Source organism: Salmo salar, chromosome ssa12, assembly GCF_905237065.1.
Source record: "Salmo salar chromosome ssa12, Ssal_v3.1, whole genome shotgun sequence".
NCBI classification, from domain to species: Eukaryota; Metazoa; Chordata; class Actinopteri; order Salmoniformes; family Salmonidae; genus Salmo; species Salmo salar.
This window is the reverse complement of record NC_059453.1, coordinates 33027193-33054055: the sequence shown is the minus strand read 5'-3', so window position 1 is coordinate 33054055 and position 26863 is coordinate 33027193. Positions and strand designations below refer to the sequence as shown.

General features: G+C 44.7%; 1 protein-coding gene across 3 annotated transcripts in view; it reads left to right on the top strand.

Annotated features, from left to right (window-relative positions):
- The window catches only part of LOC106564888 (testis-expressed protein 2), a 53156-nt gene extending 26358 nt beyond the window's left edge, over nt 1-26798 (top strand). For 2 of the 3 annotated variants that reach the window (XM_014131377.2, XM_014131378.2), the window contains exons 3-13: nt 5052-6606; nt 10707-10907; nt 11184-11508; nt 11789-12033; nt 12230-12394; nt 13209-13308; nt 21556-21682; nt 23692-23805; nt 23984-24193; nt 24583-24703; nt 24913-26798. In XM_014131377.2, coding sequence (XP_013986852.2) covers nt 5077-6606; nt 10707-10907; nt 11184-11508; nt 11789-12033; nt 12230-12394; nt 13209-13308; nt 21556-21682; nt 23692-23805; nt 23984-24193; nt 24583-24703; nt 24913-25068 — 3294 coding nt within the window. In that variant the 5' untranslated portion in view covers nt 5052-5076 and the 3' untranslated portion in view covers nt 25069-26798. The remainder of the gene's footprint in view (nt 1-5051; nt 6607-10706; nt 10908-11183; nt 11509-11788; nt 12034-12229; nt 12395-13208; nt 13309-21555; nt 21683-23691; nt 23806-23983; nt 24194-24582; nt 24704-24912) is intronic. The other variant, XM_014131379.2, reaches the window with a different exon arrangement.
- Nucleotides 26799-26863: the final 65 nt, after the last annotated feature.

Here is a 26863-nt window from a genome sequence, read left to right as displayed (position 1 = left end):
GGGGTTGGGTTGTTTGCAGTTCTAGACTATCTCTTATACAGAATAAGTTAAACCGTGTCTTTGTCCTAGCCTCTGAGATAGGCCTATATCTTTAGGCCTAATACCCTTCTTCCCATAAGTGAGGCCTACTACATCATCATTGTACGATGTGTGATTGACCCACTGGCTTCATTGGAGTAGGACCGTTTGCCCCGAGGCCTACAGTATATGCTGACGTGACGTCCGTTTTGCTTTCTCCCTCCTAAATGGTTAAGGCAATGAATAGAGGAGGGTAGGCTGATCTTAGATCTGCCTTTACACGTGACTTCGACTTAGAGCTGTTCCATTGGTCACTTCGTCTCTCTAGTGAAACCAGAGATATCACCTGACAACTAGGGCAAATAAGTGCAAGTGTCTAAACGGTACCTTGTTAATCAACCTAGCTGCTTCCAAAGCCATCTCCATCCGTTTACTTTGTACCATAGACAAAACCCAGTCTAGTCTTATTAATTGGATGAGCAGTCTCTCTGACTTCTCTTCCACGCGCAGTCGTGGCGTCTTAGCCCAGTGGAAACATCACCATTCGCCTTGTTACATCACTCGGAGACCATTGCCCAGGGTCTATTGCTATAATAGTGGTCAAAATAATCATTGAACCACATAAAGGTATACAGTTAAATGATAAAGCCTAGGAAGCTTGAGATAAGGACGGACTATATTTGTTAAAGGATGGCATAAACAACAGTTATGTTTGTATGCCAAAGGCATGGTTGTCATTCCAGTATGACTATCCTACCTATAGGCAAAAGTAGCCTTTGTTTGGTCCATTCTACACAGTTGAATTCCCAGTATGCCTACCCCATCCATTGTTTTTATCACTTGCTTGCCATTATTTCCTGAACAAAGTCTCTTGTTTATGGTCAATGACACAAGCAGTCATAAGACAAGCCTGTATTGTGCGTTGTCATGTGTGGGCTGGATGATGACCTCACTGTTTGCTCTCTATCGCCATCCAGACCAAGGGTCATATGATGAACCAACAAGACATCAGTCCCAAATGTCACTCTGTCCCACACTGTTCAATCCATTCCTAGAATTACAGCTAGGGAATTAGGCCTAGATGGGACAATCTCATTATGTGGATATTTTGGTCCCTCATAGCTTGTTGTGAAGGTGTTTGTTCCCATTCTGTGGCAATCACAGAGAGTACAATCCATCCCACTTTGGTTCTATTTCCGTCCCCATGTCAACAAGCTTCAAACGAGCTCCACTTTCTCCTTTTTATAAAGGATTTATCTTCAAATAATTAGTCTGTCATTTTATGTATTGCTCTGAGGGGTGTGTGAGTGCATGTGAGAGAAAGAACCAGAAAAGGAGGGAGAGTGTCAGACACACAGTTTGAATGCTTGCATATGATGTGTGTGTGTGTGAGTACACCTATGTGTATGCGTGCGCTACTGCGTGCGTGCTAGTTGGGTGTTTGTCTGTCTCACCTGGTGGTGTCACAGTGGGGTTATAATCACTAGGTGTGGGTGGGGTGATTGGCCTGCTGGGAAGGCTGACGCAGAACAAGCACAGAGACTCTGTATGGCATTCTGTCAGCCTCTACCCACTCAACCCTTTCTCTCCTTCTCACTCCGTCTGGGAATGGGAAACAGTGGTTCATATTCAGATAACCATGCAGTCATCTATTCATCCATATAACCATGCATTCATGTGTACTTGGTAACTTCCAGGAAAGCCTGCATTGATTTTGACGAATCTACCATTCCCTGTCTTTGTTTATTAGGCTACCTTCTAACCTTAAATCAAATGTTATTAGTCGCATGTGCCGAATGCAAATAGTCTGGGTAGCCATTTGATTAGCTGTTTAGAAGCCTCTTGGACCTAGACTTGACGGTCTGGTACCGCTTGCCGTGCGGTAGCAGAGAGAACAGTCTATGACTAGGGTGGCTGGAGTCTTTGACAATTTTTTTTGTGCCTTCCTCTGACTCCGCCTGGTATAGAGGTCCTGGATAGCAGGAAGCTTTGCCCCAGTGATGTACTTGGGCGCACGCACTACCCTCTGTAGTGCCTTGTGGTTGGAGGCCAAGCAGTTGCCATACCAGGCAGTGATGCAACCAGTCAGGATGCTCTCGATGTTGCAGCTGTAGAACATTTTGAGGATCTGAGGACCCATGCCAAATCTTTTCAGTCTCCTGAGGGGGAATAGGGTTTGTCGTGCCCTCTTCACGACTGTCTTGATGTGTTTGGACCATTCTAGTTTGTTGGTGATGTGGACACCAAGGAGCTTGAAGCTCTCAACCTGCTCCACTACAACCCCGTTGATGAGAATGGGGGCATGCTCAGTCCTCCTTTTCCTGTAGTCCTCAATCATCTCCTTTTGTCTTACTCACGTTGAGGGAGAGGTTGTTATCCTGGCACCACTCGGCCAGGTCTCTGACCTCCCTGTAGGCTCTCTCATCGTTGTCGGTGATCAGCCCTACCACTGTTGTGTCATCGGCAAACTTAATGATGGTGTTGGAGTTGTGCCTGGCCGTGCAGTCATGAGTGAACAGGGAGTACAGGATGGGACTGAGCACGCACCCGAGGGGCCCCTGTGTTGAGAATCAGCGTGGCGGATGTGTTGTTACCTACCCTTACCACCTGGGGGCGGCCTGTCAGGAAGTCCAGGATCCAGTTGCAGAGGGAGCTGTTTAGTCCCAGGGTCCTTAGCTTATTGATGAGCTTTGAGGGCATTATGGTATTGAACGCTGAGCTGTAGTCAATGAATAGCATTCTCACATAGGTGTTCCTTTTGTCCAGGTTGCGAAAGGGCAATGACGAGTGCAATAGAGATTGCATCATCTGTGGATCTGTTAGAGCGCTATACAAATTGGAATGGGTCTAGGGCACAGGCCCTATGGTGGTCTGCTTGAAACATGTTGGTATTACAGACACAGACAGGGAGAGGTTGAAAATGTCTGTGAAGACACTTGCCAGTTGGTCAGCGGATACTCGGAGTACACGTCCTGGTAATCTGTCTGGCCCTGCGGTCTTGTGAATGTTCACCTGTTTAAAGGTCTTACTCACATTGGCCTTGGAGAGCGTGATCACACAGTCGTCTGGAACAGCTGGTGCTCTCATGGATGTTTCAGTGTTATTTGCCTTGAAGCGAGCATAGAGGTAGTTTAGCTCATCTGGTAGGCTCGTGTCACTGGGCAGCTCTCGGCTGTGCTTCCCTTTTTGTAGTCTGTAATGGTTTGCAAGCCCTGTCACATCCGACGAGCGTCAGAGCCGGTGTAGTATAATTTGATCTTAGTCCTGTATTGAAGCTTTGCCTATTTGTTGGTTCGTCAGAGTGCATAATGGGATTTCTTATAAGCTTCCTGGTTAGAGTCCCGCTCCTTGAAAGCGGCAGCTTTAGCTCAGTGCGGCTGTTGCCTGTAATCCATGGCTTCTGGTTGGGGTATGTACGTACGGTCACTGTGGGGATGACGTCATCGATGCACTTATTGATGAAGCCAGTGACTGATGTGGTGTACTCCTCAATGATGTCTGAGGAATCCCGGAACATATTTCAGTCTCTGCTAGCAAAACAATCCTGTAGCTTAGCATCTGCTTCATCTGACCACTTTTTTATTGATCGAGTCACTGGTGCTTCCTGCTTTAGTTTTTGCTTGTAAGCAGGAATCAGGAGGATAGAATTATGGTGAAATTTGCCAAATGGAGAGTGAGGGAGAGCTTTGTATGCGTCTCTGTGTATGGAGTAAAGGTGGTCTTGAGTTTTTTTATTTATCTAATTTTTTTTCCCTCCCTCTGGTTACGCATTTAACATGCTGATAGAAATGAGGTCAAAGATATTTAAGTTTCCCTGCATTAAAGTCCCCGGCCACTAGGAGCGCCGCCTCTGGCTGAACGTTTTCTTGTTTGCTTATGGCGGAATACAGTTCATTGAGTGCAGTCTTAGTGCCGGCCTCAGTCTGTGGTGGTGTGTAGACAGCTACAAAAAATACAGATGAAAATTCTCTAGGTAGATAGTGTGGTCTACAGCTTATCATGAGATACTATGCCTTAGGCGAGCAAAACCTTGAGACTTCCTTAGATATCGTGCCCCAGCTTTTATTTTCAAAAATAATCGCAGTTCTGATGTCCAGAAGTTATTTTCCGTTATAAGAGACGGTAGCAGCAACATTATGTACTAAATAAATTACAAAATAAGTTACAAACGACGCAAATAAACGAATGAAAAAACAATTGGATAGGAACACGTAAAACGTCCGCCTTCTTCTCCGGCGCCATCTTAGGACCATCAACCTTCCTTGCTGCTTTAGCTTCTTGCATTCTTGTGATATCGTAGACTGTCTCTTACGATCGATTCAGTGCTATTTACAGGGATTGCCTTGTGATTGCTCCCATTAATCATTGCTATAGTAGCCGTGATTTCAGTGTTAGCCACTCAAAAACTAGGAAGTCATATCGGCCTCCAGGGTAGTATTTTAGGTTTCTTTCACCAGCCCTGCAAGCCAGCTCAGTGTGGTGGCCATGCTTGTCAGAAGACTGGGTTTCCTGTAAGAGCTGTGTTGGACTCCATCCCCTATCAAAGGAAAGGGCTCAGCCAGGGGAAGTCTTTAAGGGCGTAATTACATTTCCCCTCATTGATTTGGCCCTGCTTTCAAGAAGGATATTATAGGGGCCATCTCATAGGATTTGGCTACTGTAACTCGGCTTGATTAACTTTTGTTAATTGCTAAGTAATACGCCTTCTAGCCCTGCTGTTAGAGTAGGTTCCTCCTCCAAACCTCGATTTAACAGTCTAATCCCCGTTGTTGAAACCATTCTTTATTCTGGCTGAGTTGAGGTTGTTTGATAATGACACATGGGGACATCATGTACTATATAGCCTACATGTCTGACATTGCTCTCCTGTTTATGTAGGTTCATGTGTGTATGTTTGCATAGGGCTATGTGTGGTCAATAATATTAATACCCATTTAACGCCATATACTCTGTAGTTGAGTTTGTTTGGTAATGATACAGTATGGGGACATGTGTGTAACCTTTGCCCTCTCTCTCCCTGTTTATCACCCTAGGCTGTGACTCAGCAGGAGCACTGCGATGGCCAGCTGCCACAGTAGCCATGCAGACAACGCCAAAGCTCCTCCTCCCTCAGCCTCACGGCCGCCACCTGTGCCCAAGCTTCACGTCCAGGGCTCGCTGTCCCGGAAGTCCATCACCATCCACTTCTCGCCCCTGGGCGAGGAGGAGGAGGAAGAGGAGCTCTATGGGGCAGTTGTGTCCTCTCCTCATCCCCCTACTGGACCCAAGGAGGACCCAGGCATTGTGACGGCCCTGGAGGCCAGCGAGGATTTGATCCTTGAAGGAGCTGGGTTGGACTCTGAGGCTCAGGCTGCAGTTCTGCCTATGTCGTCCTCAACTGGTCCTCAAAGCTCCATTACCTCCACATTACCCTCTGAATCGAAGAGCTCCTCTCCTTCCCCTGCCCCTAACTCCAAATCCATTTCCTCTCCCTCCAAGTCTAGCGGCAAACCTTTTTTTAGCATGGTGAAGTCTCTATCCTCTGACATCGTCGAACCTTCTGAGATTGTCTCCATCTCCTCCGCTGCCCCCACTTCCGTGCGCCACCGCCACCCGATGAAAACCCTAGTCAAGTCACTCTCCTCTGACACCTCCCAGGAATCCCCCTCCTCCTCGCCCTACCGCCTCTCGGACTCCCGCCTCCACCTGCAACTCTTCAAGCAGTTCACCCAATCCCGTGCCCCAGTGGGCGTCATTGCCGGGGGTGACTCCAAGACCGCTCCCTCCTCGACGCTCACCTCCCCAGACAGCCGCAACTTCTTTAAGGCGTCTGTGGAGGCGAGCATCGAGGACACTAAGCGCCGTTTCTCTGAGGCCATCTACGAGCCTCTCCAGCTGTTCAATAAGATCATGGAGGACAAGAGCGGAGGCATTGGCAGCAGTGCTTTCCGGTCCAAAGCGCTCTCGTCCAGTGCTTCGGAGCTCACCTGCCTAGCCTCCCTCAACAACGGCCAACCAGAGAACAACAACTATAGCATCAAGGAGGAGGAAACCGGGGATGACTGGGAGTCCGAGGGAACTGGAAACGGAGCCAGCTTGCCAAATCCCACCGCTGACACCAGTCACACCAGAAGTCCTAAGATGTCTTCCTCCGCTTCCGCCTCTCTTGGCCTGGACAAGTGCTCCATGTCGGCCCTGGCCAAGCTGGAGGACGAGGACTTCTGTATCCTGTCTAGTGAGGACTTTGATGATACCGAGGGGGATTATGCTGACAGAACGGACAATACATGCAGCCAAGTCAGACTGTCCCCTAGTGGCAGTCCGGAACTATGCAGTGACGACAAGTCAGAGGGGGAAGATCCACCACCCAGCATTCCACACTACACCCTGATCATCATCACAGCGCTGGTCTACGGGTACTTCGTGTTGCCCCTGCCCACCTATGTTAGGGGTATGCTGCTGGGAGTGGGACTAGGGTTCATGCTAGCTATCGCTGTGGTGTGGTTGGCTGGACCCAAGCCTTCTGGCAATCGCACCAGACATCCCAGACACCAGGGGAGGCTGTGGAACATGGCCCAGCTGGGCATCAAAGAGCCAAACATCTTCAAGGTGAGAAACTCCATGGTCTTCTAACCTATTGGTTTTCTAACCCCTCCTCAGGGACCCCCAAATGTTTCACAATTGAGTTGTACCCTGGAACTACCACTCCGGATTCACTAATCAAGTGCTTAATGATTAGTTGAGAAGTGGGATCAGTAGTGCTAGCTCTGGAATAGAGCAAATTCATTGGACACTCTGGGGATCCCCGATGAGAGGTTTGAAATCACTGTAAAACCAATTAACTGAAGATATTCAGAAATCCATGGTCACACGAATAGGCAGTGGTGCTGAACACAGCCCCAAAAATGAAAGATTCATAAGACCATGTTATTATTACCTAGCTAATGGCCGGATTTCTATTCATTAACAATGAGAGACCTGCTGTGGTATCACGTTGAACTTTCCCAATACTTGTGTTGTATCAGAGCAAAGCTGCTTTAGACCGACCCTTAGAGAGATCGATTTCTCAAGGTTGACCTGTAATTCACTAGCCTTGATCTCATTAGTGTTCATTGTAAATTTAAGAAGAAGCTGGATGACCATCTTGTAGCCTGGTCTTAATAGCGGCAAATATTTTTTTTTAGTTCCTGCTGTTGTCAATGTAATACTGTTTTCATAAAAGCACCTTAAAATACTTTCACATGAAACTTCTAATGTTCCCAGATTTTTCAGAAATCCTAGTTGGAGGATTTCCTCCCTGCTTATTCCCTCCTAATTCCAGGAATCCTCCAACTGGGACTTCTTAAGAAGCTGGGAATTGTGCAAACCTTGTAGAGAATGAATTGTAAGAGCACCATGAAGTAGGCCTAGATCAGGTCTCTTTTTAGACTGATTGATCACCTACATGTAACTGACAAAATAAAGACAACGCCAACAAAGTGTCTTAATAGGGCGTTGGGCCAACGTGAGTTGCCAGAACAGCTTCAATGCACCTTGGCATAGATTTTAAAAGTGTCTGGAACTCTATTGGAGGGATGCGACACTATTCTTAAATGAGAAATTCCATAATTTTGTGTTATTTTATTGGTGGTGGTTGAAAATAATGTCTCAGGTACTGCTCCAGAATCTCCCATAAGTGTTCAATTGGTTTGAGATCTGGTGACTGAGACGCACACAGACACCCTACCTTTTGAGACAAGTCACGGAGATCTCTTCTAGATATTGTAGCCAACATAATGGGCAAAAGGGCACTAAGCATGGTGGGACGATCATTTCTTAACTCAGGAACCTCACCTGTGTGGCAGCACCTGCTTTCAATATACTTTGTATCCCTCATTTACACAAGTTTCCTTTATTTTGGCTGTTACCTGTACAACGTTTCACCACCCATCATGATCCTTGACTGGCTTAAAGGCATACTTCGGGATTTTAGCAATGAGGTGATTTATCTACTCCCCCAGAGTCAGATGAACTAGTGGATACCATTTCTATGTCTCGGTGTCCAGTATGAAAAGTTAGAGGTAGTTTTGCGAACCAATGCTAACTAACGTTACCCATAGACTTCCAGTCATTGCGCTATCTGCAAGCATCCTGTCACAGCCTCTTCTATAATCCTCCTCTAGTCAACTGACTAGTCTCTAGACAAATGCAGATGCCTGTTGTGACAGACCACATAAAGTGCCATTCAGAGAAGAAATACGCCTATGTGAGCATCAAATGAGATCGTCTCTCTCACCGCTTTGATGTCAGAGGGAGCAAAAGAGCGAGGCGCAGAGGCAAATATACCTCATCCTCCATTGTTAGCGCTAATAGACAATAAATTACCTGAGGGAAGTTGTTTTAGCGCTAGCCAGCTGGCTCATTCAACAGCATTAGCACTCAAATGGATCAGACAGACCATACCCACTGTGGCTATATATCATACTCAAAGCCTGATAGTCTACTTCTCTTCACTGCTAATGCCCTCCATAGCTTGCCAGACAGTAATAGACTCTGTGGTAGAGTGGTCACCCCACGTCCCGTGGCCCTCTTCCAAATGATGTCACCTCTGGACTGGCTGCGAAGGCCAGTCGGTCAGTCACATAATATAATGGAGAGGGTTCACTGTCTTGTTTGACCCCCACATATTGGAAAGCTGATGATAACATCACCGGCAGAAAGCACACAAACACATTAACTGCCAGGCTTTACTGTCCTGGGCTTGGCCTTGTCACTCAAAGGGACAGTGAATGGTGGTGTTATGGACACAAAAGGGATAGGCTTTGTTCAGGACTATAATATGAGAATTTGGTGACAGTGTCTTCTCTCTTTGTGTCTCGCTCTCATTCTCTCACATGCCCTCTCTGTCTCCTCTCTTTTTTTCTGTCATTCTCTCTCTCTCCCGCCTCCCTCTCTTCATGTCTAGCTGTAGGAGCAATAGAACCAGCACATCTAGGCCTATATCAAGTTTCCTGCAGGAGACTTGTGTGTCTGTGATGGCAAAGCTCTAGGGGCCGTCTTGATCTCTGCGAAGAGGAAGGGACGAGATGAGACTGGAAGGTTGCATCCTAAATTGCACCCTATTCCCTATATAGTGCACTACTTCAGACTCAGCTGACGAGGAGAAGAGGCAGCGAGTTACTAGATGGCTGCTGTCGCGATGTTACTATCCTCTTCAATCTACTGCCGTTGGATGAGGATTGTGTTAATGGTTCAAGGCCAAACCAGCGGTGCAATATTTCTCGACACATGGTGGAATGAAATAACGTGAACAATATGCACTGGTTGTAAAAGCGATGATAGCCACTAGGAGCAACCAGTCTCAATCGTCACTATACCTAACAGTGCAGAACATCAGGGTCGAGGTGAAGTCGTGGATTGTTGTGTGTTTGAGTCTGTGATGGCATCACCGTTGTTTGAAGGTTAAGCATTTTAGAAGTTACTGGTCCCGTCTGTGGCATAGGGCATGTCCAGGGATTTAGACCGACTTCATTTCCACCCCTTAGATTTGATTAGGCCTAGCAGTTTAATTAAGCTGTTGGTAGCAGTGACATTAGAACATACACACACACACACACACACACACACACACACACACACAGTGTGCAGTCTAAGCCAGCAGGAGTGATTTATGAGGAAAACACAGCTAGATAAATCAACACAGTTCATTTTCTACCATAAAGTTTTATAATTGACCTCCACACCAAATATGTTTGGAAGCTATTTTTCAAAAACAAATGACTTTTTGACCCACCCACTAAATAATTTTGGTCTAACTACACACATGGGGTGCCCTAGCTCACAAAGGGACTGGGTTTTCATTTGAATACTTATTGCATGTTCATAAATTGAAATGACAACGCGAACAAACCCAGGACAGGAGCTGAAAGGCTATCTACTAAGCCAAAGAGACAATGAAATGATTGGCTCAGGTCTATTGACACGACATGCATCGTATTTCTCAGCAGCTTACTTTGAGCATTACCAAATCCATCTTATCTGTTCTAGACCATTTTTACACACACACCGGAGTTGTGATCTCAATTTTGACACAATGATTGGGATTTAGTTTCTATACATAGACGGAATCGGATCTTTATGCATTTAACATTTCATTTGCTTTGTCAGGTGCCTAAAATCATTGTAGTGTCTTTCCGGAAGGGTTCAGCAGTACTGGAGGTTTATACAGTGCATTCGGAAAGTCTTCAGACCCCTTGACTTTTTTCTCATTTTGTTACTTCACAGCCTTATTCTCAAATGGATGCAATTATTTATGTCTCATCAGTCTACACACAATACCCCATAATGACAAAGCGAAAACAGGTTTTTAGACATTTTTGTAAATGTATTAAAAATTAAAAAAATACCTTATTTACATAAGTATTCAGACCCTTTGCTATGAGACTCGAAATTGAGCTCAGCTGCATCCTGTTTACATCGATCATCCTTGATGTTTCTACAACTTGATTGAAGTCCGCCTGTGGGTAAATTCAATTGGTTTGGACATGATTTGGAAAGGCACACCTGTCTATATAAGGTCTCACAATTGACAGTGCATGTCAGAGCAAAAACCAAGCCATGAGGGTCGAAGGAATTGTCCTTAGAGCTTTGAGACAAGATTGTGTTGACGCACAGATCTGGGGAAGGGTACCAAAAAATTGCCTGACTAATTTCTCTATCGCACCCTGCAGGGCTGGATGAACGAGATAGTGAACTACGACCCGGAGACATACCATGCCACTCTGACCCACTCTGTGTATGTGAGACTGGAGGGCTCCATCCTGCGCCTGTCCAAACCCAACCGCAACATCGCCCGGCGGGCCACGCATAACGAATCCAAGCCCGACGTCACCTACATCAGCCAGAAGATCTACGACCTCACTCACAGCAAGGTGGGTGCATTTCCGCCTAGGTACAGATCTTGGATCAGCTTCCCCTCCCCAAATCCTAACCTTAACCATTTTATAGTGGAAAATGCAGATTGACCCAAAATCAGCTACGGGCGGGGGTGAGGAGGGGTTGTGGGTGTGTGTAACCATCTGCTATATATTACATATAGTATACGTGGTGTGTGTACTTAGCCTTTGGTCTTCGAGTCAATTTCATTTTAAGTTCCCATTAGGCCACACACACAACCAACTCAATCAATCCTTGTATTCCCTCTCTAGATCTTTCTGGTGCCCCAGAGTCTGGCCAGGAAGCGCGTGTGGAACAAGAAGTACCCTATCTGCATCGAGCTGGCCAAGCAGGACGACTTCATGTCCAAGGCAGAGGGCAACCGCAACGAAACCACACACGAGAGAACCACAACCACAGGAGAGGCCACCGCGGGGACGGAGGAGGCCAAAAGGTCCAGTGGTCCAGAGCTGACCCTGTACCTGTTTGGTCGGACAGGGAGGGAGAAGGAGGAGTGGCACCGGAGGATCCTGCTGGCTTCCAAGCCCCCCAAGACGGGGATGAAGAGAGCCACCAGTCTGCAGGGGATTAAGACTGGTGAGTGGATGGATCTAGGTGACACACACACACTCACGGACTAATTTACACACACATTCTTCCATACTAGTTATTTACAGGAAGTTGTCGCTTGTTGAGTCTCTTGACTCAACAATCATGTCTGGCGCTAGCATGCTTGCACATATATAGTGTGACAATGTGAAAGCACCTAAGGAAAGTGCAAGACTACATTTGTATTTCATAATGCACATGAAATATTTTGATCCAGCTGCTTCTTTCTAATATCTTGTTCACCTTTGACCCCCCCCCCCACCGTCAGCCTTGAGCTCCCACAGCCGCAGCAGCAGCCGGAGCAGTCTGGATGAGGTGCTAGCGTCTCAGCCAAGGACCAAGGACTCAACAGCAGGCATAACAGCCAAGACCAAGTCACTACTGGACTACAGTGTCTACATGGCCACCCTGGTCCCCCCCGAGACTGGCACTGCCACTGCCTCTGCCACCCCCATTGCTACCACTAGTCCTGTAGTCCAGAGTCCACAGAGTAGCCCTGGGTTGGGCAAGAAGGTACACCATCAACACTCACTTATTTCTTTCTCTTTTTGTGTCTTAAAAAAAAAAAACTTTACTGTACTATACTCTATTAAATTAATCATTTGTTTTTACTATACATAATTTCAGTAAATAAATCAAATGACAGTACTAAGTTAATGTTTATCATGCTTCCTTTTTTTCTCCTCTTGTGTCCCCGCCTCCCTACCAGTTGCCGAGCAGCAGCAGCTTTGGCCCTGTCTTGGTGCTGGGGGAGGAGGAGCCTGTTGCCTGGGTGAACTCTGTGATTGGCCGGGTGGCATGGGACTTCCTGGGCGAGCCCTACTGGACCGACGTGGTCTCCAAGAAGATCCAGATGAAACTCAGCAAGATCCGGGTGAGTGTCCTTTGACCTCTTGCCTCTCATCTATGGCCCTGTTGTGACAAAGGGCTTGTGTGCTTAAAAGAGCATTCTTACACTGTTGTATCTGTACTGTATTCTGTTACCACTGAGCTCCAGAAGGGATGAAGAAGAGGGAGAGCGCAAGGTTGATTTGGCTCGGAAGGAGGGAAGAAGAGTAGAGAGCGAGAATGGGCCATGCATGCCTAATAAAGAAAAAAACAAAATAAAAATTGACCAGGGGACTTATGCCTCCTTTTGACTCTGCAGGGACATGCACACATTCACACACGCTCTAAATGTCAGCCACTTCCGCTGTGCAGCCCCGCCACAGGACTCAGAGACTCCGCACTGGGCTCAGCGAGAGACCCATTCCTCTCTGTCTCTCTATCCCTGTTTTGTATCCTGGTCCTTCGATTATCCCCATTGTTTCATCTTTGGGGTTGTTACTAGCCCCACGATAGCCCTTCGTCTGGTCATATTCCCAATGTCATGTGGTGATGTTGGCTGTTAGTCTTGTTGTCTCAGCTAGCTGGCGTGAGGGAGTCGATAGGGGCCTTTGTGGCAGATGAGAATGACTAGTAGAATGTTGGAGGTGAGTGAGTGGCCTGTTACCATCAACCTCTAACTTGCACTTACTATACCCCTGCTGGTGTGTGTGTGTGTGTGTGTGTGTGTGTGTGTGTGTGTGTGTGTGTGTGTGTGTGTGTGTGTGTGTGTGTGTGTGTGTGTGTGTGTGTGTGTGTGTGTGTGTGTGTGTGTGTGTGTGTGTGTGTAAAGACATCTGCTTGACTGTTTCTTTCTCCTCCAGCTCCCCTACTTCATGAACGAGCTGACCCTGACAGAGCTGGACATGGGCGTGGCCACTCCCAGAATCCTTGGCGCCTCCAAACCCTCAGTGGACCATCAAGGTAAGAACCCTGGACGTGTGCTACTGTACTGTCCATCAACCAAATCCTGACCAGTGAAGAAAACTGCAATGCATTGTATTTATACACTCACTCAAACACACATACTGTGCTACTAACACGCTCGCTCAGCCAGGCTCCCACTGTGCGATGTGCTATTAGCAGGTTTGAATTCCACTTCACACCGCCCCTGCGTTGCATTTGATCCCCTCCGCTGCGTGGTGACATTGTGGCAGAGACAGGGCTGTCATTTGGAGCCGTGCTGTGCAATCTGTTTATTAGAATCACTCTTTCATTCCGGAAGGCCCTTTACCAGAAGGCATGAACTGTAGATTCAATCTAGCGTGGTTCTCTATAAACATACGGGAAGTTTTGTGGGTGTTTGTATGTCATGTTGTGGAATTATTGCAATCAAAAGGAGAGATCTTATTACATTTCTTCAAAACAAGTCAACTTTATTATTTAATTCCAGCAGTAATGGAGCTTGTCAACGAGGACCCCCCCCCCGTAGTTGATTGACAACCAGCAGGACTAAGCCACAGCATTTTATAGCAACGTCCGTCCTCCTGGATGTTCATGACAAATCACAGATGAGAGAATTTATTCAAAGGCACATTTTGCTCTCATGCAACAGACATCAAGATTTACATGGTGCCAAATATCTGTCCCCAGTTCATTTACTGCTTGCTTGTACAAAAATACTAATGCAACCTAGAATACTAAATCTTTTCTTTTAAAGAAACTGGAGATTAGTTCTCCCTGTTACCGACAGACAAACACACAGACACTAATCATGAAATGGAATGTTGTCTAATCACCAGTCCATTGTAAATCCACTGTCAGTGTTAAAGAAGCCCGCTTTCAGCCCACACACAGATGAGTGTTCTAAAAATCCCCTATTCTGTTGCATAAAACAACCATTTTATGCAATAACAGTAGTATAACATAATCTTGTAATTTCTGTTCTGACAGGCGCACTGTTGATTTACATCCTCTAATTATTTGCACACGTCACTACTGTTTAACACGTGTACATTTTCTCTCTTTTCACTCACACTCCACACTCTGCTCTGTCCTAGTATGGACGTGTCGGTGTGTTTTGTGATGACTCCCCACCGCTGCCTTATCCAGCCCCTTTCTCTGATTAATAAGATGGTAATATTAGGGCTCTGTGTTGAGTTCATCGGCTCTGTCATAACCCCTGGACCAGGGGACAACAACACCACTGAGAGACACAATGTAATGCTAGCTAACAGTGCTAACAACAACCAAGAGACCACAATGACAGCAGCTATAGCAATGCTAAGTGCTAACAAAAACGCCACTGACAGAAACAATGTAGTGCTAGCTAACAACAACCAAAGAGACCACAGTGACAGCAGAGATAACAATGCAAACAACAACAGTGGCAATGGTGATGGCCACAACGCTAACAACGGCAGCGACAAGAACAAAAGACAAGTATCTTTTACATAGCCATTTAGCCAGTCATGCTAACAACAGCAACGATCACAACAACAAGTTATAGGCTGGTCATTCATTCAGCATTCGAAAAAGCAATGATGGCGAAGGAGGATAAATGTTTGGAAAGGGTTAAGGCTGCACACACACCCACACAAACTAGACCGTCATATGATCGATAAGTAATGGGAATAGGTTATTCATTGAAGGAGACGCCAGACTGGTCCGTGTCGGTGATGACTTAATACTTCCATTCTATATTGTAAGACTAAGAATTGTAACATTTCCGTTCATCAACAGGGGGAGCATTTCCAATCCCAGTTGGGGCAATAGCTCAACTCAATATCACAAATTGACAACATTATCAATCAATATATCTAATAAGAAGAATTTGATCATTATGTTCCGAAGGAGTCAACCCAATCCTGATAGGCGTTTACTCACTCAATATCACTCATTGACAACGTTATCGATGAGTACCATGCTATGTTAATTAAGCTCTTGTTTAGAATATTATGCTACAGTGGTGGAATGTGTTTTGTGGGAAAATGCCTTGCTAAGTACAATGTAATCAAGTCCTGAGCTGTTGAATGGGTCACATGGTTCTGTTAGACTGAGTAAATAAAGGCTGAGGTACACTAGAGGGGCCATAGACTTGGCTGTTAGTTGCACAACCAGCTTCTCAGTACAAACACACTGCAGTTTGTAAAGTACAGTTGAGCAGAAGTTTAGACCAGTACATAATATGAATATTACTAGTAATAAATGCCTCAACTTTAGTAGAGTGACTGTCGGTTGGATGCTTTCTAGCAGAAGCGGAGTGTCTCTCGTAACATCTAACCGTCCAGCTCCTTACCTTCCGTATTTGCACAGTAGGTAATCATTATTGGGTGCATACACAGCACATGTCATTTCTGGGTACATACAACCTTAATGAAGTTATGCCCCACAGTATAGATTTTCTTGCATCTTATTAGTGTGTGAATATTAGGAGAGATGGATTCATATGACATGTAGATTAGGTACTTTACATTCTAGTAATGGCCAAAGATGACTGGCCCACTGAATGCCCCACTCTATTGGGGCATGGCCCTCCTATGGCCTACATCCTATGGCCTCGAATTTTAATTGATGACGGCCTCTCTTTTTAAATTGCATATTCAACAACTTACAAAAAAATTGAAGCTGAAATTGGGATTTTATTTTAGGAATAAGGCTTGTTTTTCATTTGAAGCCAGAAGGAGGCTAGTATCAGCTACATTTTTGCCTTTACTAGACTATGGGGATATTTTATATATGAATGCTTCCGCTCAGTGTTTGAGATCAATTTGACACCCTTTACCATGGCACTTTGAGATTTATTTTAAACTGCAAAACCCTTACGCAACACTGCACTTTGTATACCAGGGTTGGCTGGCCTTCTCTAGTCACTCGTAGGCTCAGTCACTGGTATACTTTTATTTACAAAGCCATTTTGGGTTTACTACCTTTTTTTATTTGGACATTTTTATTGTTCAGAAATGTGGTGGGTAATCTCTTCATTCGCTGGACTTTATCCTGCTAACTGTTCCAAATGTCTGAACTGAATTTGGTAAAATGGCTTTTATGTACTCTGTGCCATCGTCTTGGAACGCCTTACAAAATACTTTAAAACTGGAAGGACTTGTCCCGATTGGTATTTTTAAATCACTGATGAATGATCTTGAGACTGATTCCCTGACCTGTCAATGTTTTTAATTTGCTGTTTTTGATTTTGTTATACTCTTGTGAATTCTATGGTTTTTACAAGATTACTTGTAGTTTTTCATGTTGTTTGTCTGTAATTTTTGTAATGACTTGGTGCTGCCTATCTTGGCCAGGACGCTCTTTAAAAATATATTTTAAATCTCAATGTGCCCTTCCTGGTTAAATAAATAAATAAAAATGTTTAGCTAGGGCCCGGTCTTGAATCTGCTTCCCCCATGGGGCTGAGTTAGAGACAGGAAGAGATGAACACTAGTGATATGTGTTTTTCTATGTCTGGCAGTTGGGTTGTCGCTTCTGTCTTTCTACACTACCCATCTTTCATTCTACCAGTTTCTCTGTTCCCTCTCTCTGTTCCTCTCGTACTATTTCTTCCTCTTTTTGCCAAACACTCTCTGTCTCTCGGTGTCTCCCTGCTGTTCCTCTGTGAGTCACTGCCACCAGTGTTTTGTCATTTCTATTACCCGGCGCTCTGATGAGACTTAATGAGAGAGGAAATGGATTCCACCACAGGCTAAGAGGGGAACAGATTCTGTTGGATCAGAGTTGAAGGAATGCACTTCCACTACACTCAGGGGGACTGGGTTATGTTCATTAGTCACCAAACAGTAAAGTATTGAGTGAAATGAGAAGGGCTACTTACACTTTTCCAATAAGAATGAACACAACCCAGGCTTCCACAGACATTTTTTTTTGTGGGTTGTTAATTGTGTTTTTTGTGAGTTGTTATGGGTTTAAAGAGTAATCAGCTTTCTGGGAAAATACTGTGTTTATTGCCTGATGTTTTGCAGTGTAAGATGTTGTCAATGAGAAGGTGGTTCGATCCAACTAGGTTACAGAGTCCCTCTATCTCGCAACCGAATGTTACTTAGTAATGATCATATGCTGCAACCGTTTCGAAATAGGCCCCCAAGTAAGTAGGGATTAGGTCAATATTGAACTCTCACTAACAGTAGAATTTGCTGGAAAACATAATTCATTTTACATCAACAAACAACCTTCAATTCATTACATTTTCATCTCTGAAACATGTTTGTATATTGTTTTTATTTTGGCAACCCCACTGCCGTGCCAACCCCCACCCCGACCACTGAATATCACTGTTCTAGACTGAGGCTAACACACAGCTGAACTGGCAATGTGCAGGTTAATAAACACACATTTTTGCTAGAATTCACCAACGTTTCAATCATTTGCATTGGAACAAGAGTATGCAACTATAATGTTTCTTAAGGAAAAGATTCCTCTAGCTTACATTCTAAAGAAACGTTTATATAATCCAGGACCGTTAGAGAGGCCCTGTCTGTCCTCCAGGCAGCTCAAGGTCTCTGCCTTCTGCCCTTACTGGAAACTGCTGGGCAACCACGATCAATAAAACTCACTGGCAGTGGAATAGAGGGTGGACCTAAGGACCCACATCTATCTATATCTGTCTGTCTGTCTCGGTCTGTCTGGTCCTGCTCGTCACCAGGCCAGCTCACCCCAATTAGGCCAGAGTTGGCCGTTCAATACATCTCTCGCAGCTAGCGATTTGGTGCTCCTCTCCCCACGCTATCAGCCCTGCCCTCCCTTAACCCCTAACGCTGTCGGACACAGCCTTATTATCACCAGGGCCACACAAGGTTTGGCAAGGGCCACAAGGCTTCCTCTCTCTCACACACCATGGGGATGTGGTCTGAGTGGACAGGGCTGGGGTGCGTTTGTGTGCGTTTGCATTGTCTTGTGGTCACTTCGCACAGCTAGCGTTCAGGCTTGGAGAGGACGGTGTGGAGAAAGAAGCACAGCTTCTCCAACTCTCTGGGAGTGTTCACCCAGTAGGCGAATGGTGTCACTAGTTGGTTTTCATGCATAGTTCCTCGTTTTTTCAACCTGCTGTGTTTCTGTGAAAGCAACAAGAACAGTGAGGCTACAGGTCAGCCTGGCACATTGATGGCTTATGAGCTTTCAACTCAAATGTTACTGTTTATGATTTTCCTCTCAAGGATAGTCCTAGGTCAATTACCTTGGATGAAAGCCCACTGAAAAACTGGCTAACAATACTTATTGAAAATGAATATAATACTCAATGCTAATTACATTTGTACCAAAACGTTGTCTGTCTAGTTATCAAGTCTCTTCTAGCTGTAAGTAGGCCTTACATCTGTCATTTCAAAGCAGTGTGACATACAGTTGTCTTTCTGTACAACAGTGTTCTAAGACAAGCCATGATAAAGACCCTGTGATATACAGGATGTATGTTATTCAATTAGACTCATACAGAGCTTCACTGTTTGGAGGGGGATATGAGTCTCCAATTGTCGTGTGTACAGTGTACAGTGCATTTGGAAAGTATTCAGACTAGAGGTCGGCCGATCAACTCCCGAGATTAGGCTGGCAAATACTAAGGTGCCTATAAGAACATCCAATAGTCAAAGGTATATGAAATACAAATGGTATAGAAAGAAATAGTCCTATAATAACTACAACCTAAAACTTAACTGGGAATATTAAAGAACTGGGAATATTGAACCACCAGCTTTCATATGTTCTGAACAAGGAACTTAAACGTTAGCTTTTTTACATGGCACATTATGCACTTTTACTTTCTTCTCCAACACTGTGTTTTTGCATTATTTAACCCAAATTGAACACGTTTTGTTATTTGTTGGAGACTAAATTAATTTTATTTATTTATTATATTAAGTTAAAATAAGTGTTCATTGTTCATTCAGTATTAAAAAATCATAATCGGTCGACCTCTAATTCAGACCCCTTGACATTTTCCACTTTTTGTTACATTACAGCCTAAAATTGATTAAATTGTTTTTCTCCCCTCATCAATCTACACACAATACTCCATAATGACGAAGCAGAAACATGTTTTTTGAAGTGTGTGTGTGCGCATGTGCATGCATAAAAACGGAAATATCACATTCACATAAATATTTAGACCATTTACTATTTACACCTTTTGGCGGCGACTGCAGATGTTGTATTCGGCGCATGTGACAGTTTGATTTGATTGATTACAGCCTCAAGTGTTCTTGGGTATTTCTCCCATTCTTCTCTGCAGACCCTCTCAAGCTCTGTCAGGTAGGATGGGGAGCATCGTTGCACAGCTATTTTTAGGTCTCTCCAGAGATGTTATTTTGAGTTCAAGTCCAGGCTCTGGCTGGTCCACTCAAGGACATTCAGAGACTTGTACCAAAGCCACTCCTGTGTTGTTTTGGCTGTGTGCTTATGGTCGTAGGCCTGTTAGGTGAACATCCGCCCCAGTCTGAGAACCTGCTCAGGACTTCATTAAGGATCTCTTTACTTTGCTCCGTTCGTCTTTCCCTCGATCCTAGTCTCCCAGTCCCTGCCGCTGAAAAACATCTCCACAGCATGATTCTGCCACCACCATGCTTCACTGTAGGGATGGTATTGGCCAAGTGATGAGCGGTGCCTGGTTTCCTCCAGACTTGAGGCTTGGCATCAGGCCAAGGGGTTCAATCTTGGTTTCATCAGACCAGAGAATCTTGTTTCTCGTGGTCTGAGAGGCCTTTAGGTGCCTTTTGGCAAACTCCAAGCGGGCTGTCATGTGCCTTTTTTACTGTGGCTTCCGTCTGGCCACTCTACCATAAAGGCCTGATTTGGTGGAGTGCTGCAGAGATGCTTGTCCTTCTGGAAGGTTCTCCCATCTCCACAGAGGAATTCTGGAGCTCTGTCAGAGTGACCATCAGGTTCTTGTTCACCTCCCTGTCCCTCTCCTCCGATTGCTCAGTTTGGCCGGGCGGCCAGCTCTAAAAAAAAATATTGGTGGTTCCAAACTTCTTCCATTTAAGAATGATGGAGGCCACTGTGTTCTTGGGGACCTACCCTTCTCCTGATTTGTGCCTCGACATAATCCTGTCTCGGAGCTCGACGACAATTCCTTCGACCTCATGGCTTGGTATTTGAATTTGAATTGAGTTTACCACAGGTCGACTCCAAGTTGTAGAAATATCTCAAGGATAATTCATAGAAACAGGATGCACCTGAGCTCAATTTCGAGTCTCATAGCAAAGGGTCTGAATTCTTATCTAAATAAGGTATTGTCTTTATGGGTTATTGGGTGTAAGAAATTAATTTAATACATTTTAGAGTAAGGCTTTAACTTAACAAAATGTGGAAAAAGTAAAGGGGTCTGAATACTTTCCGAATGCACTGTATGTGTCTGTGTGTCGTCTATTCATTGACTGTCTGATTCAGCCGGCTAGAATTCCCATCATTCCTGCTGTGGGAGAGATACGTGGAGTGGTGTGTTAGTGTGAAGTCTTACTGTGTTGCTAAGAGAAAGTGTATGGTCTGTCTCGCTCTCACATTCACACACACACACACACACACACACACACGCCTGCATCGTCTATCAACCCAGGAGTGCAGAGCTGGGGCTTTCAGAAGAGACGCATGTTAATGCAGCGAACAGCGCCCCGCTGACATCAAACGAGCCCTATGAGGGGTATCGTACGGTGTCCAACTGTTTCCTCTCTGTTGAAAGGGTCCTGTGATCTCTCTCTCTTTTTGTATCCCTCACTTCGGTTCTCTTCCACTGTCCGGCAATGCGAGAAGGATGGGGGGGAAAGAGGGAGAGAGAGGGAGATTTGAGAGCGTGTTGAAGGTGGGGGTCCGAGATGCTAGGGGGCGGGGAAGAGGCAGGGGAGCGAGGAGGACTGGGCAGGAGAAGTCAATGACAGACTGAAGGCCAGTGTCCTGGAGCATTCGCCACAGACTGAGAACCTTTAGCCAGATCTACTAAACTTTTATGCTCTGCAGATCTGGAAAGTTCATCACTTACTGTAGTTTCCAATGACTTTACCTGAAGCGCTGCCATTTGTCTTCATGCTACGGTCAATTGTGGTAGGTTACCGTTCAAAGCTGGGTCAAGTAGTTTGGTATTTCAAAATGATCATCTGATATGTGTTCCTCCACTCCATTGTGATTCTTCCAAACACACTGAGATGTGTAATTTCGACTACACACACACACACAGACTTGTCGTCCCCCGCCCTACACACACACACCAACCTGTCTGTCGGTCTCCCCCAGGTCTGTGGTTTGACTTGGAGATTTCGTACAGCGGCTCCTTCCTGATGACCCTGGAGACTAAGATGAACCTGATCAGACTGGGGAAGGACGGAGACGGCGTGCGCATCAGAGACATCAGCAAGGATGGGTAAGGGGAAGGAACGGTCCTCACTAAACACAACACCTACTCTAATAATGATTATAAATGTTCATTCTTGGTTTACGGTGTAGGGTTAACAGTATTTTAACTATGAAACATTTAGTGAACATAACATTTAGTGAATAACCTTCATTTTCCACAGTAAACATTTGTGTAGCCTACTCAGTGTATGGGAAGTATGAGACATTCTCTTCACTATCCAGTGGGATATTAACCTTATTAATAGCTGCTTTGTTGACAAATTTGCACTGACGTTTAGGTTTTCTTGAAACAACTGTTAAAGGTTTACACTGTTTTCCTCCTCTGAACACATAATGACAGAATGAGCTTTCCACAGGATCAGGGGTGGGCTACCTGTTCTCTTAACTCGTCTTCTGTACTCTCTACCTTTTTTTCCTCTGTCCTTCCTTCCTTCCTTCCGTTCCTGGACGCACCCTTACATGGATATTGTCTTTACCTGGTGAGTGCGGAGTTTCTCTGGGGCCTTCTCGTTTCCATTTTCATTTCAATCTGTTTTTGTAGTCATTTCATTACATATAGCTTCCATCTAACTGACATTGTGAATGGGTTCATTTTGTCGGTGTTCAGACTCTGTGTGTCCTCATGTGAACTCTAAAACAAAGGGGATCTCAAGGTGACGCATCAATCCATACTCAGTGTTTTCCATTAGCGCCGGCTGATGCTGTCGGCCAATCAGCCAGTTAGACTCATTTTTAGCTTGCTACATTTTCCACTTCATATTAACTAGGTTACTTTTCATTTTAAAAGTTTCAATCCGCTAGTCCATCGAGCCATGTCCCGCTCGAATTAACGATATGATTCTACTAAAGATCTATTGATAGGATAGGCGCCTGTCGGTCACAAAGCGAGCGTTGACAGGGAAACGCAGCAGAGAGGAGGAGGCGAAGCGCGAGGTTTCACTCTCACCAAAATCTTTCCAAAATAAGCCCAATGCGTTTCTATGGGATTGTTTTAGACCTAAGCTTGTCACCTGTCTTCCCTCGTTTGGGACGACTTCCCCCATTGTTAGGGCGGAGACATGAGCATCTGGTCGTTATATACAGATCTCTGGTTGCAGTCAAATTTCTTTACACGGAGTAGGTAGAGAGAGTGCTCTTGAAATCCACGACTTAGCCTATTTTAATTTCTGACACATTTATTTTCTTTTGGGTGTTTCCACATAGCCGGCAACGTGGAGTCGTGGAACGTTGTATGCTATTTACAGTGCACTGATTAATAATTGAACAGCAAGTGTTTACTAGTTTATCATAGGTGTCGAACTGACTGAATATAGTCGTTCTCCTATATCCCTTTGCCATTCATAAATCATACAACGTGGTTATATGTCCATGGTATCACATCGGGACAAGTAAACCAAAAGATTTTCCTAGGTTTCCTTTCCTAGGACGTCGGTGTCTTGCCAGACAGTGACGCTGAAGTGAGTGACTCTCGTCTGTCAGTGTAGTCTACCGAATCGCATCGGTGAGAGAGTCGTTCACTTGTCTCCCTAATTTTCATAGGCTACTGGTAGGCCTAGGCTTTTTGGCGCTTACACGCAGACAAATTCTGGAAACATTCGATGAAGATGGTGAATCATCATTGCAGAAACAATAGGTAGTGGAGAGCCTCATTCTGGTCCAAATATGATAATTAGGGCCCTCACAAAATGCAGGCATTAAAATGGAATTCAACAATATTTAAAAAACTAAATGTATTGAACTGTAATTAATTTGCCCAAGTTTATCATAAGACATGAACAGAATCCATCAATGCAACTTCACGAAGAGGCAATGAAAATGCCTGTCTGTATGTGTGTGGTGCGTGGGTCTACCACCTTGTGTAAGTCATTAACGATTATGCTAAAGAAGAGTCTTCTGGTAGATGTAAACACTTGTATTTCCTCGTGTGAACAGGCTTTGTAGTTCTAAGTTGCACCTCTCCCTCTGAAAAAAATGGGGATGAATCCATACTGAATCGTGTGTGTGTGTGTGTGCCAGGTACAGACCACGGACGTACTGCCTGGCGGACAGTGATGAGGAGTCATCCAGTGCAGGGTCCTCAGACGAAGAGGATAGTTCAGAAGTCACCAATGATGTCCCTGGAGCAGAGGGGTGAGACTAATTACAGTGTATTAACTTTTACCCTAATTATTTACCTTGTTTACCTTTTTAAAGTACCTTTCTGTACAACTTGTATCTAATCCAGACTTGAACTTAATTCAGACTTTTACATAAATCAAGGTAGATTTGCGCGACAAAGTAACACCCCTAAATCTCTCCTCTCCATTAGATACATGGGGGGCCGCCAGCCCAGTAAGATCATGCGCTTCGTGGACAAGATCGCGAAGTCCAAGTACTTCCAGAAGGCCACCGAGACAGAGTTCATCAAGAAGAAGATGGAGGAGGTGTCCAACACGCCCCTGCTGCTCACCGTGGAGGTACAGGAGCTCCGAGGAACGCTGGCCGTTAACATCCCACCCCCACCCACTGACAGGATATGGTATGTTCTTAACAGCTTCATATAGTTATACATCATACCTCCGCCCACCAACAGGATATGCTACACCCCAACACATTCATACCACCACAATACATAATGAATACACTTTAATATAGTATTATAGGGGTGCCGATCAAACATTTGTTGGCATACTGTTGTGCATTAGTTAATGCTGTTCTGCAATGCACATGTGCCCTCTGCTGGTGACTGATCAGATCCTTGGAAAACTGACATTTTATGTACCTTATTATTCTGAGTAACCTTTACCATTAACTTGCCCACACAGTACAATAACCAATGACCCAATGAGTGCTGCATGATCTGTTATAGTTGAAATCTACACTCTGGTGTTTCTCTAGTGTGTTTGTTGACTCTGTTTTGAATCGCAGGTATGGCTTCAGAAGTCCACCCCACCTGGAGCTGAAGGCTCGGCCCAAACTGGGAGAGAGAGAGGTCACACTGGCCCACGTCACCGACTGGATCGAGAAGAAACTGGACCAGGAGTTTCAGGTGTGTGTGTGTCTGCATGCCTGTGTCTGCATGCCTGTGTCTGCATGCCTGTGTCTGCATGCCTGTGTCTGCATGCCTGTGTCTGCATGCCTGTGTCTGCATGCCTGTGTCTGCATGCCTGTGTGTGCGTACTTTGTCCAAACTGTATATCCGCATACTACATCCAAATGTAACACCTCTGAATCTCTCCCGTCTTCTCTCCGACGTAGAAAATCTTTGTCATGCCAAACATGGACGACCTGTGGCTGACCATCATGCACTCTGCCATGGACCCCCGCTCTTTTGGAACGCCCTCCACAGCCGATACGACCCAGAGGGAAACGGAGCTCTCCGAAGTAGAGGGGGGCGCCACTAACGGCATATGAAGGATTGTTTACAGTATTTGCCTGAAACATGTGAATTAGAATGGGTGCCAGGGGGCCTTGTAGTAGTATAAGGCCTATTGGTGTATAAGGACACACAAAAAGACATCCGTTACCACATTGACATTCCAATAGCTCCATACCCAAGGGTCTTTTCTGTCACTGGCAGAACAGGATGACCTCATCAGATGAACTGTGATCTTTAATAAGCTCACTGACGGAACAAGACAGAGGTCAGTCAACCAACCAGGAAGGACAAACACTAAAAATAAAAACTGTCACTTGCTGCTCTTTTCTTTTTTTTTTTTTAATCAGTGGAGGATGAACAGACTTACAAAATTACATTTTTCTAAGAATGTCACATGTAACAGTGATACAACCTTTGACAGGGGCAGGTTAGAGGCTAGTGGTATAGGTGGAACGGTGTGGAGAGTTTTTTTTGTGGGTTATAGGGTTACACAGTGTCCTATGAACACATGGTTATCTCGCATTCACCGTTCACCTTACGTCCTAGATAGGAAACAACTTTTGTTTGGGGACCCAAATCAAGAGAATAAAGTGAAAAGAAATAGTTGAATGAGACATGCAACCGCTAGATTATACTTTTGTTATTGTACAGGTGTGTCTGCATTTGTGTGTGTGAAGCCTGACACTAAAAGCAGGAATGGATACTTTTGACAATGTCACATGTATTATTTGCCATATGATTTGAGGCATCAAATGTACCCTATGCTTTGTGTCCTAATGCTCACGGTCTGTGTCCAGGTGAACACTAACAGTATATACACTTGTGGCGTGACCCCACATATTTTACTGCTCGGGGTAGAAGTTCCCCTTTACTACAGGTCTAAAATCAGTTTACTCCACCCCAAATTCTGTTTTGGGGATGAGAATATGTCTGACCCTACTGTATATCAGTGGTAAGGGGGAAAGTTCTACCTATTCCCTTCTTAACTGTACACCACACCTCTTAATATGCAAATGATCACTGTGTCCATATCTATATGGAAGCAGATATATGAAGCCCCTCCCCTCGTTTTTCTCTGGAAGCCAATGCTATAGGGTTAGCCGTCATTACCTAGGCAACACGTGTCTTTAATTCACTAATGCCTATGCAAATTCCTTGCTAACTAAGGACATGGACATGAGGTGAGCAATGAGAAAATAGTATATATATATATATCTCATAGAAATGTATTTCTGAAAAGGTGTACATAAGGGGCCTAACACTTTTGTTGAATGTATGTATGGCTATATTGACAGATTGTTGGACTGTTTTATTGTTTGTTGTATGGAAACTATTCCTAACCAATCACATCAATTATTTTGATTGGGGTATGCCAAGTATTGCACAACTTAAACAGAAGTTTTGATTTATTTTTTTCCCCTGTAAACACTAATGCAATAGTATCTACAGACATGTATTGCATATTTGCAGTGCTATTGTGTTATACTCTCTCTAGCATGTACAATACCCATGGCACGTTGAGACCATTCCTGTGGTGCTCGGCACCACATAGGTTTTCATTTATTCTTTCAAATGATGTAGGAACAGTGTTGTGTTTTTTTTAATGTATTTTCAAATGGCCGTCATCAACAGTTGCCAATGCTTGGAAATGAGCCACCTTGCCACGTGCTAAATGACACTTGGTAGAGTTAAACTAAATGATGTAGTGTACCCTTTGCCAAAACTATCATTTAATACTGGGAAAATAAACTTGACTCCAAAAACATTTGTAATCTCAAAGATCATCACTATTGAAGTCTGAATCACTTTCTATACTGTGCTGTTATGTTT